The 19,327-nt window shown below is 39.3% G+C and overlaps 1 protein-coding gene across 1 annotated transcript in view; it reads left to right on the forward strand.

Moving 5' to 3' along the window:
* Positions 1 to 3,819, forward strand: part of kidins220b (kinase D-interacting substrate 220b) — a 33,006-nt gene extending 29,187 nt beyond the window's left edge. Inside the window, 4 exon segments of the mRNA XM_062436802.1 lie at positions 178 to 315; positions 408 to 506; positions 864 to 1,094; positions 2,447 to 3,819. Coding sequence (XP_062292786.1) covers positions 178 to 315; positions 408 to 506; positions 864 to 1,094; positions 2,447 to 3,619 — 1,641 coding nt within the window. The 3' untranslated portion in view covers positions 3,620 to 3,819.
* Positions 3,820 to 19,327: the final 15,508 nt, after the last annotated feature.

Here is a 19,327-nt window from a genome sequence, read left to right on the forward strand (position 1 = left end):
TAACTTGTTTAAACTCTAATAATCACAGCAGTGTGTTTGGAGTGTGATGAGCCGGTCAACACTGTGCACGGCGGCCGCTGCCATCAGAGTGAATGAGACATTTAATGTGAAGCTCTGTGAGACTCTGATCAGCTGTTTAATGTGGAGGGAATCTAACCTGTGTGTGTTTGTGTTCAGGGTTCGGCCTCGGTGGTGTCTGGCGCTCCGTCCGTCCTGCTCAGCTCCATGGTAACGGAGACCGTGTGCGAGCGCGTGCGGCAGATCGACGGCATCGACCAGAGCATGCTGGGACAGTACACGGCCACCATCAGGAAGGTCAGAGAAAGGAAGTGGTCGTTACGTTTCACCTCGTTGGGAAGTTAATGTTTGTTTAACTTCCTGTTGACGTCTTCTTCTTCTTTTTTAAGGCGAACGTGAACGGACGAGTTTTGTCTCAGTGTAACATCGACGAGCTGAAGAAAGAGATGAGCATGAACTTTGGAGACTGGCAGCTGTTCAGAGCCACAGTGAGACACACAAATACACACACACAGTAACACACACACACACACACAGAGACAGAGACACACACACACAGACACACACACACACACACAGAGACACACAAACAACAAACACACACACACAGAGACACACAAACAACAAACACACACAAATACAGACACACACACACACACACACAGACACAGAAAACACACACAAATACACACAAACACACACACACAAACTAAATTGTAAATTGATGATTTAATTCATCAGGTAAAATGTTTGATCCTTTAAATGATGCGTTTCCTGTTGACTCAGGACATTAAAGAGTTAACGCTGTTGGAACAGATTCAGTGTGAAACGTTTCCTCTTTGCAGGTCCTGGATCTGCGTCACATAGAGAGTCAGGTGCTGCACGAGGAAGCCGCCAGTGAGACAGGAAGTGTAGTGGGCGGTCACCCGGAGGCAGGAAGGCGCGCCGTGGCTCCGCCTCACGCCGGCGCCGCCAACACGGACGGGTCACCGATGTACAGCTTCAACCTGAGCTTTGAGGAGCTGAGCAACGTCGGGCTGGACGAACCTCAGCGGCACGGGAACATGCCATGGATGGTAAACACACATCAATACTGGTTATAGTTATAGTTAGGATCCAGATTCATTTAACCCTTTAGAGACACTAAATGACTTACATTCAACATGTTAACCCTAGAGAGTTATTGGGGGATATTACATGACTTTGAATGAAAATGTTCATTTTATGTTGCAAATCAAGCTCAGTGAAGTTTCCATATATGGTTCCTGACCAACCTATGAAGTAAAACATTTACCATAAAATTTAAAAGAAACTCCACATGGTTCTACACCCTCACATAGAGACATGAGGAGGATGTTTTGGATGTTGATGGAAGTTACCAAATATAGTTAATCGCCCGTTAAAGGGTTAACTGGAACTTTATGGCGCTTTTCCACTACACAGTTCCAGCACTACTCGACTCTCCTTGGTTTTTTTTGCGTCTCCATCAGGGATAGTACCTGGTACCTGCTCCTCCATCAGGGATAGTACCTGGTACCTGCTCCTCCATCAGGGATAGTACCTGGTACCTGCTGCTCCATCAGGGATAGTACCTGGTACCTGCTGCTCCATCAGGGATAGTACCTGCTACCTGCTGCTCCTCCATCAGGAATAGTACCTGGTACCTGCTGCTCCATCAGGGATAGTACCTGGTACCTGCTCCTCCATCAGGGATAGTACCTGGTACCTGCTGCTCCATCAGGGATAGTACCTGGTACCTGCTGCTCCATCAGGGATAGTACCTGGTACCTGCTGCTCCATCAGGGATAGTACCTGGTACCTGCTGCTCCATCAGGGATAGTACCTGGTACCTGCTCCTCCATCAGGGATAGTACCTGGTACCTGCTGCTCCTCCATCAAGGATAGTGCCTGGTACCTGCTCCTCCTCCATCAGGGATAGTACCTGGTACCTGGTACTTTTTTAGTATCTGCTCTGCCGAGGTTCCAAGCGAGCCGAGCCGATACTAAATGTGACGTCAACAGACTGATTGGTCAGAGAGTCACTGGAAGAGTCATGAGCCGTCCCACACAAGAATCAAACCCGGCATTTTTAAATACCAACAACAGCGTTACAGAGATTAGTTTCTCTTCTCTTGCTTTGTGTGAGACAGAAAGCCTCATACAGCAGCAAGTACACCATCGCCTCCATGTCCTCCATTGTTTATGTGTTTGTGTCGCGTAGAAGACAACATGTTGCTATGACGACCCCGCTCACGTTGAGGAGGTACTATAGTAATGGTTCCTGGTACCAAACCGAGTCGAGTCGAGCCGAGTAGAGCTAGAACTGTATAGAGGAAAAGCGCCATTAGAAACTGAACATCAGAATCAAACTCAGATATTTGCTGCTCTTGGTGCTGAACTCAGATGTGATCTCTCCTTCTGTCCTCAGGCCGGTCCGCATCGCACCGCCAGCATGACCAGTCTGAACTCTCAGGAATCGTCCAATGACATCGTGAGGCTGACGGACAAGCAGCAGTCCGAGTACCGCGACGCCTACCAGGAGTACATCGCCCAGATGGCTCAGCTGGAGATGAGCGGCTGCGTGGGAGATAAACCGGTCCAGCCTCAGCCGGGTCAGTTCATGACATCATCGTCTGAGGACAAGAGCAAAGATGGCGGCGAGCAGGACGGACGCAAATCCTTCACCAAGAGGAGCGGCGCCAAACCGCCGGCGGACAACACTGACTTCGTCTCCAACGGCGACGGCCTGGACCCGATCACAGAGGAGGACGAGAAGGGCGACCACGGATCCTCCAAGTCTCTGCTGACCAGAAAGAGTTCAGCGGAGCGAGGCGGGTTGTTTCAGGGCGCCGCAGACCTGAAGATGAAGGCCGGCGGCGGGCTACGATACCAGAAACTGACCAGCGACGACGAGGAGTCGGAAGAGTCGGACAACGCTCCGCTGCTGAAAGACGGGAAGAAGATAACGGACATGAAACCGGCTGCCGGCTCGCTGGCGCTGAAGGGGAAGGACTACCTGTCGGACGCCATGCTGGACAAGAAGGACTCGTCGGACTCTGGCGTGCGGTCCAACGAGAGCTCGCCGAACCATTCGCTGCAGGACGAGGAGGCAGACCTGTCGCAGCTGGAGAGAGCCAATCTGATCGAGCTGGATGAGGAGAGTCTGGCCAGGAAGCGCGGTCTTCCCAGCAGCCTGAGCGGCCTGCAGGACCCGGCCGTGGCTCGCATGTCCATCTGCTCCGAGGATCAGTGCAGCCTGCTGGCGAGCAGCCCCGAGGAGAGCTGGACCTCCTCCAAGTCCTTCAACCTCAACGTCACGCCGAGCAACGTCACGCTCAACAACAACACCAACCGCCCGCCTGCAGAGAGCTCCACCTCCTCCTCCTCCAGTGATGTCATCATCCCCCCGAGCTCCGGCACCACCGGGACCACAGGGACTACCGGAACCACCGGGACCACCAGCACCAGGCCGGGGCCCAACAATGAGAACGTGCGCGTGGTTCATCTGAAGAGAGGTCTGAAGCCTGGAGACCCGCCGGAGATCTGCACCGTTTCATCTGACACCGTGACCTTCGGAGAGGAGCGGGAGAGCATCCTGTGACCTCGCCGTGACCTCACTGTGACCCCAGGAGCCGCTCCTCAAACCTTCTGAACCAATCAGACGTCAGGATTCAGATCAGACCTGAAACTGATTTTTTAAATTCGTTAAAAAAAAAAGAAAAAGAAAAATCAAACCTTTAAAAAGTTTGAGGTCACTTCCTGTTGGAATCAAATTAAAATATTTCGGACTTTAAACACTAAAACTAGTTTTATCAACATCTAAAGTCTCAGAGGAGGGGGGGGGGCTGCTGGGGGGAGTCGGTAGTTTAGTCCGTGTTGTGATGATCAGACGTAGAATCTGCATGTCGGTGTCGTGACGTAACCCTCCAGAAACTTTTTCACATCACAGATATTTTGTCACTTTATTTTTTATTTCCTGTTTTCAAAATAAAACTGGAAATAAAACATTTAAATCAGATCTGAATGAAAGTTTAACAAACAAACGTTTACATCAAAGATTTTAACCAAATCTGATCAAACTAGATGTTTTTAGCACATTTAATCACGTTTAGATATTTTATTGGTGAAATCAAACATTTATAAAAATTATGTCCTTTTCCAAAAATATGGAGTTTGCATATTTTACAAAATCTACAAAAAGCTTTTAAAAAAGCCAAAAAATGTGACGGCTGTTAAACAAACCTTCTGATTGGTCGACGAGGTTTTATAAACAAAAACAAATTAAATCATTTAGTTTCAGATCATTTAATTCATTTTTATTTTCCTTCAGTTTAAAGATTCGAACATAAAATTTATAAAAATCATCGATCGTCATCACTGGAGGTTGTTTGATGTTTTAAAATGTTAGAAGAAAAGAAACTTTAACTTTAAATGTGTTGATTGTGACAAACAGTAAAACAGTATTAAGTAGTTTGTGTTGTTTCATCGTGTAGAAACCGAAAGTAGTTTTTAGTTTTTTAAATCAAAACGAACCAATCAGTGATCGTGTTTCATCATCGAGGAGTTTCGTGGTTAAATTGAACTAAAGTTGGTAAAATTATGATTTTTATTAATAAAGTTTGACACTGAAGATCATCAGTGTGGAATAAAAAATAAAAACCAAAACAGTCGATTTATGCAAATGTCTCAATAAATTATAATAAAATTAAAAGTTTGTCTTAATGTTGGGTCTCTTTAAATAAAGTTAAATAGTCTAAACCTGCTCTGTGTGTTAAATGAGACGACTTGGTTGTGATTCGGAGCTATAAATAAAAATAATTACAGAATATTAGAACAATGTTTCTCTAAAATAATAATAATGAGACTTTTTAAAGAAAGCTGGAAATGAAACGTCATCATTCTGCAGTTTGATCCTGAATTAAAGTCACTGAGATCAATAATAAACAATCAGCTGATATTCACATTTTAAGTTATAATTAGAAGCTGAATATTTTGGTGTTTCCTGCATGAAGCTGCATGTCGATGTTTGATGTTGAAGCTCGTTAAACATCTGTAATCGTGTAACTCGTTATAACCCTAACCCTACGTCACTACAATTAATAAACTGGATGTTTAAATGTTGAAGCTGCTTCCTGTTTTTAATCTGATCATATTTATTGATCAGGTTCAGATACACAAACACTCACATTCATCATCACAAGTAGAAACACTGATTATACACAACTCTGAGTTACTGTTGATGTGTTAACATGTTAACTGTGTTTTACTGCTGAAGCTCAATAATGTAGAATTTATTTTAATATAATTATTATTCCCATGACATGAGGGGGAAATTTACGGCATTACATCAATTTATATAAAAGAACAATAAAAAGAATAAAGAACAATAAATAAGTAAAACTTTCTGAATAGGAAATAAAGAATAGTAACAGTGTTGAAAGGAATATTGGTGCAATTATACCTGAGTGATATATTTATAATGCAGTTTAATCTATAAAGTATAAAGCTGAGAAGTTTAAATTCAGTTTTATTATCATTTTGTATTTCTGTACAAAACTATTATACAGCGGTTTGATTTAACTTCTATTAAACTATTTTTATTCTGTGACACTTTGTCAGTAAACAGGTCAGATACAGTTTTAGTTTATGTGAATAAAAATAAATAATTTGTGGTAAAGAGTTTTTTTTTTTGTCAGATTAAGGTTTAAAAGCTTTGAGGAGAATTTGTAAATTAATTAAATAAAAAAGTTAAAGATCATTTCAGACATAAAAACACTGCTATGAATTCAACTATCACATTAAAACTTTGAATATTAAAACATTTTCTCCTTCATTGTAAAGTTTCATACTGGACCCCGATTGGCTGCAGACCAGCTGTGACGTCATAACCCCTGCAGGTAAATTCAGGCGTTAAACTGAGATTTAACAAAAAAGAACAAACACGTGACCGGAAGGGACCGCAAGCTTCTTCCATAAAACTACATTTAACTGTAATGACCGACTTTCTCCACCAGATGGCGCCACTGAGCTGCGGAGAGGATCTACAGCCTGAGGAACTGAAATAAAGGTTTAAATATAGACTTTAAAAACAAGTGTTTAAGGAAGGTTTCATTTTTAATGTCGCTGGTTTCCTTTAACTTCCTCCTGTCGGACTACACCGAGTCACAAAATACTGAAATAAACATTTAAATCTAATGTCGGACATTTAAATAAAAATAAACATTCCCGCGCTCCTCTAGACTTAACAGATGTTATCACATTAAAAAGATCCAGTTGTGATGATTTCCTTTTACTCTCACTGTCTTGTTTTCAGTCTGAGGTCAGTTTTAGTTAAATCTCTTCATGATGATCTATGGGGGAAATACTCGCTGTAATACCGCGACCGGCCACTGAGCGTCGCTGTTTCAATTAATATATTAAAGCCATGATGAAAGAAAGAAAACAGCTTTTACCTCCGTCTGATTCCTGAGCTGAAGGTTTAATATCTAACATTAGATTATATTCTGCAGTTTCAGTTTTACTTTTACAACATTTGGATGAAATCTATTTTATTTTAGAGACTAAAATGTAATAATTGATGTTTAAAAAAAAAGTGTCAAACACAAACCTTCACACTGCAGTGAAGCTGAAATAAAATCAGACAGATAATATGAATGAATGAATTAAATCAACACGTTTTAATGTGTAAAACTTTACAGATTAAAAGCATTTTTCTGCTGAACTTTTTTTTTTTTTTTTTTTTTTTTACAATCACAACAGGAAACTCTGCACTCCTGTCACAATAAAAGGTCAAGTGCAGGTAAAATTACTGAAAACACAAACTGCACTTCCTGCATGCTTTTCAAAATAAGACAACACCAGCAATCAGGAAACAAAAAGCAGGAAGTTTTTACTACTTGTCAAAGTAAAAGTCTGTCACATTATTGTAATTATAAATCGGCCTAATTAGAAAATTAAAAAACACATTACAGATTTTAAAGAAGCAGCAACATCGCTTCAGACTTTTACTTTGAAGCAAAGTGGAGAATTTTTCCTTTTCCTTTTATAATATATCAGCTTTGAGTCTTTCAGGATATTTCTTCAGTCTTCTCTTAGAATAAAAAGAAGAATAATCCCAACGTGCTGTTTTAGTCTCATCAGGTCTAATTAAAGAAGATTTCTCTCCTTTCCTCATCAACTCATCAGCTGTTAAAGATGGAGTCTGAGTCGATGGATCCTCGGCCTGACTGCAGGAAACACGGCCGTCTGCTCCTGAAACAAGTTTAAAGACAGAAGAATATTTAGTGTTGGAGACATTTAGGATGAGTCTGCAGAGGCCTGTTGGAGAGTTCAGACCAGGTTTTAATGTTAAAGGACAAGTTCACAGTAAACTAATGAAATGTTTTCCTCTCTGTAATCATTCCTCATGTTCATACTGACTATTAAAAGATCTGCTTCTAATGTGCTTTCAATGTAAAGTGATGGAGGACTGTATCACAGTGATTCCACACAGTCATTATAAAGTAGCTGATCAGCTTCTATTGAGCTTCATCAGTGTGAGTTATTATATCAATGATATCTGACACATTTACAGTCTGTTTAGCATCAGATTCCCTCTTAGTGTTTCCTGTTGAGCTGTGCTGTAACCATAGTAACACGAAGACTTTGCTACTAAAAACACTAACGTTCAAACATAGAAGATGAAGATTTGACTCATTTGGACGCTGAAGCTTCATTTTAGCTTCAGATCAGTCCTCACTCCTCTGATCAGACTTTTCACTAACAGTTTTATATTAAAGCTGCAGAGATTCACTGGTCAGTAAACTTTATATGTGTGTGCAGAGGGATCGTAACTTCTTTTCCTCTTTCTTTCTGTCTGTCTGTCTGTCTTCCTACTTCTTGTTCTTTCTCTCTCTTCTTCCTCCCTTTTCTCCTTTCTTTGTTTGTCTTTATTTCCCTTCTTCCCCCTTTTCTTCTTTCTTTCTTTCCTCCTACTTCTTGTTCTCTCGTATTCCTCCCCTTTCTTTCCACTCATTCAGACGACTGAAGCTTCATATTAGCTTCAGATCAACTTTTAAATCCATGTTTCCACAGAAGGAGGACTGTGGGTTTAGTCCTCCATCACTTCCATTGTAAACATGATGAAGGGATCTTCTAATGGTCAGTATGAACAGGAGGAATCATTACAGTAAACATGATGAAGGGATCTTCTAATGGTCAGTATGAACAGGAGGAATCATTACAGTAAACATGATGAAGGGATCTTCTAATGGTCAGTATGAACAGGAGGAATCATTACAGTAAACATGATGAAGGGATCTTCTAATGGTCAGTATGAACAGGAGGAATCATTACAGTAAACATGATGAAGGGATCTTCTAATGGTCAGTATGATCAGGAGGAATCATTACAGTAAACATGATGAAGGGATCTTCTAATGGTCAGTATGAACAGGAGGAATCATTACAGTAAACATGATGAAGGGATCTTCTAATGGTCAGTATGAACAGGAGGAATCATTACAGTAAACATAAACACATGCTTTAATGTTTGGAGGCTCAGAAATTAATTATGTTATTGTCTTTCTGTACTTGTGAGGACTCTAAATCTCATGTGTGTTTTCTCACCTCTTCAGTGCAGCAGAGTTTCTCTCTCTTCGTCCTCTGAGTCTTTTTTGGAGAAATCGGACTGAAGAGACAGAAAGAGTCACGAAGTCAACAAATCCTGATGCTGCAGTTAATCATCAATAAAGGAGATAAATGATCAATATTTCTTCCTCTGACTGTCTTTAACCTGCAGTCTCAGTTTCATGAGTCAAAGTTTTCTTTACGTGTCTGAAGAAATGTTTCATTAATTTTATAAATAGGTGTTTTTTTCAGACATTTAATAATAATTTTAGTTATTTTAAGCATTCACACGGGAACATTAGAGCTGATGTTAAAGCAACACTGAGTCCATATATCAGATGGAAATGCAAATGTAAAGTAAAGAAAAAAACACATACAGTATATAAATAAATAAGATGCAAATAAAAGGAGAGGAGTTCATGTAAAGCAGAACAGTTAAAGAACAAACTAAAAACTATGGAAATGTATATAAACACATTTACAATAATAAAGACAAAACTAAATAAAACATTAAAAAATATACAAAACGTAAATGTAAGAGTGATGTGATAATGTCAAAGATGTGTTAATGTGTTTCTATCTTTTAAAAGGGAGTTTTTAGGATTTATATTAAATATTATAAGAGCTGATAGAGCGCCACCACTCAGCCTATCAGTGACACCCAGTGGTCAGTCGCGGTATTACAGCTGCAGCCCCAAAAGTCATTTTCCCCCAGAGTTTTTGATGTGTGACTTTTCTTTTTTTCTGCATCTAATCTTGTAAATGTTTAATTGATCATTGATCATAATGCTGATATATATATTATATATATTTGCTTCTTTTCAGGGTTTTTCTTTTTAATGTTTTCAAAGTTTTCATAACAACCTGATGCCACAATTTAAAATTACTTTTAGTACAGTATATTTATATGACATCATAGTTCAGTGCAAAATATACATTAAAGCTGCAATGATTAATCAGTTATCAGCTACTGATTAATAGTTTTTAGTCTTTTTTAAGAGAAAAACGTTTAAATTCTCAGATTCAGCTCCTTAAATGTGAATATTTTCTGGATTCTTTAGTAAAATGGATCGTTGAGACATCTGATGACGTCATGTTGGACTTTGGGAATCTTCTATTCACATTTTTCACCATTGTATCGATCAACCAGCTGATCACCAGTATTGATGATATTGATGAGGGGAGAGACTCAGCTCAGCATGTCATTGACAGTTAATTATGTCATCTGTGGTTCTTAAACCGTGGCCCGGGGACCTCAAGGGGTCAGATTAATGAAAACAGAAGAATAAAAAGGGAAGATTTCACCGTTTTATCCTAAAAAAAAAAAAAAAAAAAAAACCCACATCAGATCTACTGACATTATTACAGCTGCAACGAATAATGATGAAAAGAAATTAATCAGCAACTTTTCATCATTTCAAGCAAAAATTCAAAATGTCTCTTGTTTCAGCTTCTCAGATGAGACAACTTGCTGAATATTATAATTTACCAAGACTTACATCATCAATCATCTTCAAACCAAGAAAAACTGAAAACAAACATTTGGAACTTAAATCCTGAAGTTTTGAAAACTGTCACAAAACATTTTTTACTAAAATATAAATAATCACAAACAGAGAAAGAGCTGCAGACCTAATCAACCATCGATACCTGATCAATACTCAGACAGCTGAGTGATCTCCTACCTGTCTGCAGGTGTGGATGTTTGTCCCGGGGCTCTGGCTGCTGTGTGGCCGGTGCAGGTACAGCTGTTGCCGGTCACAGTGGAGCTCCTCTCCCCGCTGCTCCCCGCAGGCTGCGGCCGGGCAGGTCGCCTCCAGCTCGGTCTGCAGGTCCAGGATGTAGTCGATGACGCGCTGCAGGATCTCCACCCTGCTGGCGGTCCGTCCGGCCGGCAGACCGGGAACCAGCTGCCCCAGCAGCCGGTAACACAGCCCCATGTCCTGCAGCAGGAGCACCGGGATCCTCCGCTGCACCGCACGGGTCTTATTCTGCGGGAAGCTCGCGCACCTGCCCGCACGCGGCGCGGGGCTCGCTGCTCTCATGACACCGAGCCGACACCGAGACAGAGTCCACTCATCCTCAGAGAGACAGACACTGATCCAGTAACACTTACCGAGGCTTTATTAGCTGCTGCTGCTGCACGCTGATTGGCTCACACATGACGTCACTCACCTGTTCATGAGAGCTCAGGTGGATTCAAACATAAAGAAACATGGCGGATTCACTGCAATCATAACAAACAAGAAAAAAATCAAAATATTTTTCAGAAACAGCAAAATGTAAAAAACAGATTTATCCTTTTATGTGTTTACTGCAGGAAAAATATCAACAATGTAAAAAAATAAAAAAAACTTCACCTGAGAAAACAAGACTCATTATTTTACAAATATTGTCTGGTATTTCATATTTAACACGTGTGGAAAAAAGAAAAGACGAGAAACAAATTAAAAACCCAAATAAAATGTTCACATGAAGAACTGTCTGACAGAACAGCTGACTCAATCTTTATTCATATTTAAAAATCAACGTCTGTTTTTTTTTATCTTATTAAACAAACTTTGAACAAATCCCAATAAAAATGAAATAAACTGGAATCATAACGTTTAAACAGATCTCAGCTGAACTCACATAGATCTTTGTGTTTTATATCCAACAAAACTTTAATATTCAGTTTTTATCATCAGCTTGTTTCTCTTTATTCTGATGATAAAAAACAACCTGAGACTCTTCTTCTCAGAGCTGATTTAATACAAATGTTTAAGTTTTTATTGTCCTGCTCGTCTCCTGTCCTGCAGACTCTCTGTAGGAGCTGAACTCTGAACTCTGAACTCTGAACTCTGGTTCTCTGCTGGAAGAACCAGAAACAGTGAAGAAGAAAGAAGAACTTCAGTGTCTCTGTATTAAACTGGTGCTGCTGCTCTGTATGTTGTTGCTGGATCAGTTGAATGTGTCAGTAATAAGCAGGTGAACTGAGTGACAGTCTAGACACGTTAATGTGATGCATTCAGTTTAATTACAGCTTTGTTTTTTAATTGTGAGCCCTGCAGGTCATTTCTATAAAACTCCTGCTGCTTCTTTATGTACCTTGAACTCAGAGTTTTATAGTTTTTTTCTTACTGTAAACACGTGAAGACTCAAATCACCAACGTTAGTCCGTCTCTCAACACTTTCCTCTCAGCTCCAAACTCATTTACTCAATATATAGTTTCACTTCTAAAGCTGACAGCAGATATCCTGAGGGTCCAAACAAGCTGGAAGTGTTTCTTATTTTAGGACACTTTCATATAAATGAGTTTCAATAAGAGCTGTTTTAGTTGGGAATGAATTTTAATAAACTGACTGATGTCTCTGGTCTTGGGATACAAACACATTGAACCAAAACAGGTTGATATTCAGGCCGGTCTGTTTACTCGAGGTAAAGCTTTTTTAAACTGGTTGTGAGAAAGACAAAAGAATGAATCATTGATTTCAGAAGGAAGAAGGAGGATCTCTCTCCAGTTGTTATTAAGGGTCAACAGGTCGAGGATGTCTCAGCGTCTTTCTGGACAATAAATGAAACTGTAAAAATAAGACTGAGGTGATTTTAAGGAAGAATCAGTCAAGACTCTTCCTGAGAAAACTGAGATGCTTTGACATTAATAAAAACCTTTCACACGTCTTCTATCAGAGAGTCTTTGTCCTCTTTTATGCTGTACTTTGCATCTGATAACAGAAACACAATCAACAAGCTGATAGCTTTATGATCAGCATGAACCAGGTTTACTTCAGGTCATTCTAGATGAGACAACGTTGAAGTTCGTCCTTTACATAAAGTCTTTAACAGCCTTAAAAACTCTTTCAGTGAATTCAAACTGAATGTTTTAGAAGCTCTTTTTTATCCCAGCAGCAGTCACTTAGTCACACATGCTCTGATATATTGCTTTAGATCAGGGGTCAGCTGTTAGGTTCAATGATGGGCTGTTTTTAGAGGATTTTCATTGGGGTGGGGGGCTGTTAATCGCTGCAGGTTTATATGATTATTTCTTTTAATTAATTTAAGAATAAAACAGATTTACAACACTGTTAAAGATTGTATTTAAAGGGGAAAACAGCATCAACACAGTGTTTCTCTTCTACTGCCACAAGTTGCTGAATTCACGTATTAAACTTTAATTTCTGGAAGGTTTACTGGACAGTTTGGGTTGCAGGATAAGACGTAACTAGGATATATGACAATAATTAGGATTTAAAGGAGCCTTGAATTTATTTTATTGTTTGTAGATTAATGAAAATAATGATGTTAAAGTTTTGACGTAAACTATAAAAGTCTGAATTTTGTGCCAAGTATATCTGCGGCAGGACCGAATTTGACCCAAGGGTCGCTATTGGTCCACCTCTGCTGTAGATCATGTTTCTAATGTGTTGTATTTATTGTATGTATTGTTCATATTGTTGTATGTATGAACTGTTTGGTGGCAAATGAATTTCCTCACTGAGGGATTAATAAAGCTGATCTAATCTCTAATATTCAAATGAAGAATATCTTGTTGGAAAATGGTGCAGCTGTGTTTTACAACTGCTTGTTCAGTATTACAATGTGAGTTCAGACAGTAGGAAACACTTTGACCTCTCTGCAGTTAGAGCAGCTGGACTCCTGCAGGGACTCACAGCCTCAACATTTGCAAGACAAACAACAAAAGCCGGCGGTGCTGCGTGTTGCAGACTGAGTCCTCTGTTATGAAAAGTCCTAACAGTAAAACACCTCTGTGGCTCCGTGGATTTGAATATGAGACCCTGGAGTGCTGCGGGCCGTGTTTTGCATGTTCCAGCTGTGTGTTGGTTGGATCAGAGCGACGCTGAGACCTGCTGAGCTGCAGGCCGACGCCGATCAGAGCTGAAGATAAGATGCAAAGTGTTTGATGATGTCAGAGCTGCTTCACCTGCAGCCAAGTTAGAAACCAATGTGACACCAGTTAATAACCAGTATGTGTTAATACAGGAAGTTTCTCAGTTAGAAAGGCGACTGTGGGACCAGAAAGACTTTAGAGGATGAAGTTTCTATGATTATTATAAAACGTATTATTACAAGAATCATCAACATTGTTGGACTCTGCAGAGGAAACAACATCAAACAGTTTAAACACTGTAACTAAAAGCAGATTGTTCAAATTCTGAAGGCAGTTGGCTGGAAATCACTTTAAGTGTCTTTTAGATTCTTTACATTCATACTTTGATTTCTGGGCTGGATGACTTTGTTGTATCTCTCCAGTGCTAACATTTAAATTCATGTTTATAAAGCAGAACAGTTTGTGTAAGCATAAAACACATAATGACATACATACTCCAATTATTGTCAATATTGTTTGTTACTGTACCTCTCTCCTTCTTTCTCTCTCAACACCAACCGGTCAGTTGATGCCTGAGGCTTCTTCCTGTTAAAGGGGAGTTTGTACTTGTTGCTCATGTGGGAATGTTTCGTCTCTTTGAATAAAATGTATGAGTTCAGTCTAGAGCTGCTCTATGGGTAAAGTGCCTTAAGATGACTTGTTGTTATTTGGCGCTATATAAATAAAGATTGATTGACAGCTAGCACTGGGTTCTTAATGTTGAAATACTTGAGGTCGCTCTGCTGCGTCATGCTGTCTCTGGTACATTGAGATAATTAATTTAATCAGTTTGTACTTGTTTTCTTACACAGGTCTTTAGCTGTACCTGTTGGAGGACTGGGTAAAAGACTTGCAGCACAAAAACATGAGCTGCTCAACAAACTTGAGTTTCTGTGGTCAGTTTAACAGCTTCATGAATTATAATGGACTCACTCTGCTGCATCTGTGTATTTTACTCTACACTCATCACTACTACACAGCCGAGCTGAAGCTGACCTGTGAAGAATAACAGTGTGTATGTTTCAGGTGTCAGATGACGATTCAGAAATCTTTGACTTTATACTCAGTGGCTGTTTGAAATCACTTCCTGTTTACTACACAGAGCTGTACATTTAACCTCCGTCATTTTATCTGAGTGTCTGAATGCTGAGTGTGTAAATATGTCCACTAAATTTTGCCCTCAAAGAGAAAAGTAGTGTCCATGTCATGCACACTACTGTCTGCTAACAATCACACAATGCAATGATCCACATTTTAAAGATGAGAAAACTACCGTCATGTGACTCTACAGCTGATGGTGACGACACAAAATGACAATGATTAGTTAATATCTGAAATCTTGATTTGCTGCTGAGTTAAACTATTTAGTGCAGATATATCTAAACTATTCCATAAAGGTTCATGTGCTTGCAGGTTTTCATTCCAACCAAGCAGGAGCACAACAGGTTTGACTCATTCAATCAGCTGATCTCAGTCTTCGGACAGTTGATTGGTTGGAACAAAAACCTGCAAGCACATGACCCTTTATGGAATAGTTTGGACCTCCCTGAGTTAGTGTTTATTATAAAGGGAGCAGTGAAGGAGTGAATAAAGGAGTGATTTCTGACTCAGCGTTTGGTCATGCAGTTCTGTATTTTTGTAACTAGAGGAATAAAACAGCTCTTTTATACGTAGCTTTTCTTATTTACATGTGTGCAAATATATCAAATTGTGTTTTTAATTCAGTGTTTGTCCTTACAATGTTTATGTGTGTAGATTATTTCACAAACAAAAAACACACGAGTTTAAACAGTCTGTCTGAATGAAGAATTATGACTCAGCATTATTTCTACAGCAGCAAGTGAAAATAAGTCAGGTGGTTCCAGAAGCAGGAGACATCAGACTCATGAAGTGATGAACATGTTTATTAAATAACAGAGACTAAACTGAACAGAACAAAACCGAACAAATGTCTCCTCCAGCTTCATTTTATATAAAAATGAAAATGTAAAGGTTAAAGGCTTTACTGTGCAATTTAAAGTTAACCTGTGAAAACCTGATGATGCTGATGTTAGACAAGGACTCTGAAGTTATGAGGATGTGATGGCATCAAAAACACAAACAGAGGGACAAAATGAAGGGAGCTGGAGATCTCAGGCTCTTTCGATGAATTCATGTTCCATTAGCACCATCTAGTGGACAGACAGCAGAACTACATGTGATGTGTGATTTCTCTGACACTGACTGGTTAGACTGGTTTTCACGTCACTCTGATGTTGTTTAGACTTGGACTGTGAAGTTATGAGGATGTGACAGCGTCCTCAGATCAACACAGACAGCAGGACTGACGAGGGAGAATGAGCAGCTTCTTCTCTCCCAGTGTTTCCTCTACACATGAAGGTGGAAAGTGTCTGTAAGTTGACCTGAAGTGAGTTCAGCAGGTGAGAATCCTACCAGAGAAATCTGTAAATGTCTGATGAACACCATCACTTTGATCACATTGTGTTGTATCACTGTTTGACTACAGCTCAAATGTTTCTTCATGCTGATTGGCTGTTTAATGTTTATTAGATGCTTGCTGGTATAAATGTACATGTTTTTGTTTTTAAAAAATCTAGGTTGAACTACATGTATTTTATAGAGATTTACATGTATCACTGTCAGTGATTACGATGTAAAACCAACAGCAGTCGGAATTTAATCTCTGATCAAAAGTGAAAAATGCAGAAAGTGTCATAACTGGTCAGACAGCTTTGATAAACTTGAAATGTTCATTCTCACAGAGTTTTCTAAGTAAATGACTGACATGATGTATCTATTATACTGAACAGTCATATACATGGCAGTAAAATGTGCTACTATTATTATTATGATTATTATTATTATTATTACTGTTAGCAGCAGCAGAAGTAGTAGTACCATTAGTTGTACATATGATAGTGTAATTTTTCTTGTTCGTGTTGCTGTCCATTGTCTTCTAAGCCCATCTGGGCTGGACACCAATAATCACATTTCTGTATTACTCCTCTATTTAAGTGTAATTTTAACACAGCTGAATGCCCATATGACTGTAGTCAAGCAAAGTGCTGCTCCTGCATTATATCTGTCTGTGCCATAGGGCCAAACATATTTGAAATTTGTTGTAGTGTTGCAAATTTTTGGACCTGGTCTTTGGAGTAAAAACATTTTCAATGATCAACCTTTAAAACTTCTGATATAACTGATACTCAGGAGCACAGAAAAAAGAAACAGAAGAAAAAAAGATAACATATTGGCCAACGTTAAATGATTGTTTGATGGAGCTTGTGTGCTAAACAAAGGGAGAGAGTGCTTATACTTGTATTATTAGAAATATTTATAGTAAAGACTGTGACAGAAAAAAGTTGCCCCCGCTTGGTTGGGAACCAGGACTGATGAACAGGATAGATCTGAGACTCTTTAGATTATTAGATTGTCAATTAGCACCATCTAGTGGACAGATAGCAGAACTACATCAACAGGTGTATGATTTCTCAAATGTTTCTTCATGCTGATTGGCTGTTTCAAAATATCAGTTTGATGTTTGCTGGTATTAATATTCTCCAGATTTTCTAAAGAGGTTAAACTACATTTATATTATAAAGATTTACATGTATGACTGTTAGTGATTAACAGGGAAAAACAACAGCAGTTTGATTTTAATCTCATCATCAGTGAAAAATGCAGGACGTGTCAGAACTGGTTGAACAGCTTTGGTCAACTTGACTAAAGTTCATATTTTAACTGTGTTCAATCTTCCATCTTACAACACTGAGACTGACTCTGTTGAACTGAAGCACATTTAACACAGTTCATGTCTCAACTGTCAAAGACTGCAGAATCCTTTCTAGATGGACCAGAGCCAGCTGTAAGGGGCCTTAGAGGCTGCTTAGGGCCCCTCAGTCATGGATGAATGTACAAAATCAAACTTTTAAAATATATTGACATGTGTTTGGGTGTTATAGGGCATGTGTTGTAATAATAAATAATTTAATTATATAATTTTGTACTTTGGGGTTGTAAAACAATTCTCTGATTAATCTCTTTTTAGCATATCACCAATGTCCAGATCGCCTCTTGATACTTGTGACATGTTATCACAATACAGTGTGATAGACAGCAGTGTGTGTGTGTGATGTGCAGCTGGTTGTAATGAATGAGCATGTTGTTGTGTTTGTGTGAAGGTGTTTCCTTGCTATGGATCAGTGTGAGGACAGAGAGGAGGGAGTCCCTCCCTCTAAAAGCTCTCTGTGTGGGGAACATGACAGCCAGACCAAAGCTCAGAGGTGAGATGAGGATCTCTAACTGTCCATCACTGTTCTCCACTCACATCACTCCACCATCATTATTCACACTCAAAGCTCTGTGTGTGTTGTGTTGAAGGACAAATAAGCAGCTCAGACCAGACTCTGCTGGACTCAGCCTACCTGAACCTAAGAAGTTCAGTGATGAATATAAATCTTCTGATCAGAGGTAAGAATGTAAAATCTTTGTTTCTGTTAGTTTCATCACACCTCAGAAAATGTTGAAGTCTTTGTCATGAAGTCATGAACCACTTCTCATTCTTTCTCTGTAGTGTTAAAAACATGAACTACAGCACCACATCATCAGATCTCAGTATGTTTTAAGGTTGATATGATAGTTCTGACTGATTGTCTGACTGCAGGTTTCTGCTTACTGATGTCACTGTGGTTCCACATTTCAGAGTTAATTTAATGAGCCCAGTGTTGTTAGTTCTGATGGAAATGAGACAAAACTCAGAGAATAAGACCAAACTTGTAATAAACTAGAGTTATCCTTGATGTACAAACTACAGAGTCTCACAGGGGTCAATTAGAGGAAGAAGAATATTGAGGAAATCCTCACAAAAAGATAAACAGATAAACAGTTCCTGTTTTACACTGAGACATTAAACCTCTGTTCTGGCTCGTCCTGCTCTCTGTGATCACCCAAACTGTGTTTTAACAAAGCTCAACTCATCATATATGTAGTTGTTCTTCTGTTGTACAGTATCTTAATACTCGAGCACATTGGTATTCTTGCTTCTTCATTTCATGAGGAAACATACCAACATGTTGGTCAACATAAACTTCTTCAGGGCTTTTAATGAGACACACTCTGAGAACCTGAAGTGAACAAAGGTGTGTGAACTTTGACAGGAATCTGTTGTAGAATATGAAATTCGATCACGGTTCATTTATACTTTCCCAGCAAAACTTCAGAAAAACGTCCCAAAATGGTTCAAAAATATTTCCACAGTGAAAGTTGTGCCAATGTCCAAGAGATTACCTGGATGTTCCAGCAATGTAAGAATATGTTTTTACCATCATCAACAAGAATATTTAACTATCGGTTAATGTTTCTGTTTACAGTGTTCATTCTGATATATGTTGAGATCAACAACATTAATATGTTCTGCTTTCTAAAATGGTCCAGCTGACGTCCTGGTCTGAACCAGACGTCTGTTATATGTTTTAAAAACATGTCACTTTCTAGATTCTAGGTTCTAGAAGACTAAATCATTTAACAGAAACACACTGAGTCAATACTGATGTGTAACAAAATGTTATTAGGATCAACTAAACAGTAAAAGATGATGACCAGAAGTTCAGCTTCTTGTAAATAATCTAACAGTCTAAATAGTTGAACTCTTAAGTTAGGAAGGTAGCTGTGGAAGACAGTGAATCTGGATTGAGTCTCAGGTGGGGACAGTAGTGATAGGTCAGACAGGATCAGGATTGAGTCTCAGGTGGGGACAGTAGTGATAGGTCAGACAGGATCAGGTACCTTTCTCACCATTAGCTATGACGAGGCCCAGGGCAGGACAGATAGCAGATA

Source organism: Scomber scombrus, chromosome 17 (assembly GCF_963691925.1).
Source record: "Scomber scombrus chromosome 17, fScoSco1.1, whole genome shotgun sequence".
Taxonomy (NCBI): domain Eukaryota; kingdom Metazoa; phylum Chordata; class Actinopteri; order Scombriformes; family Scombridae; genus Scomber; species Scomber scombrus.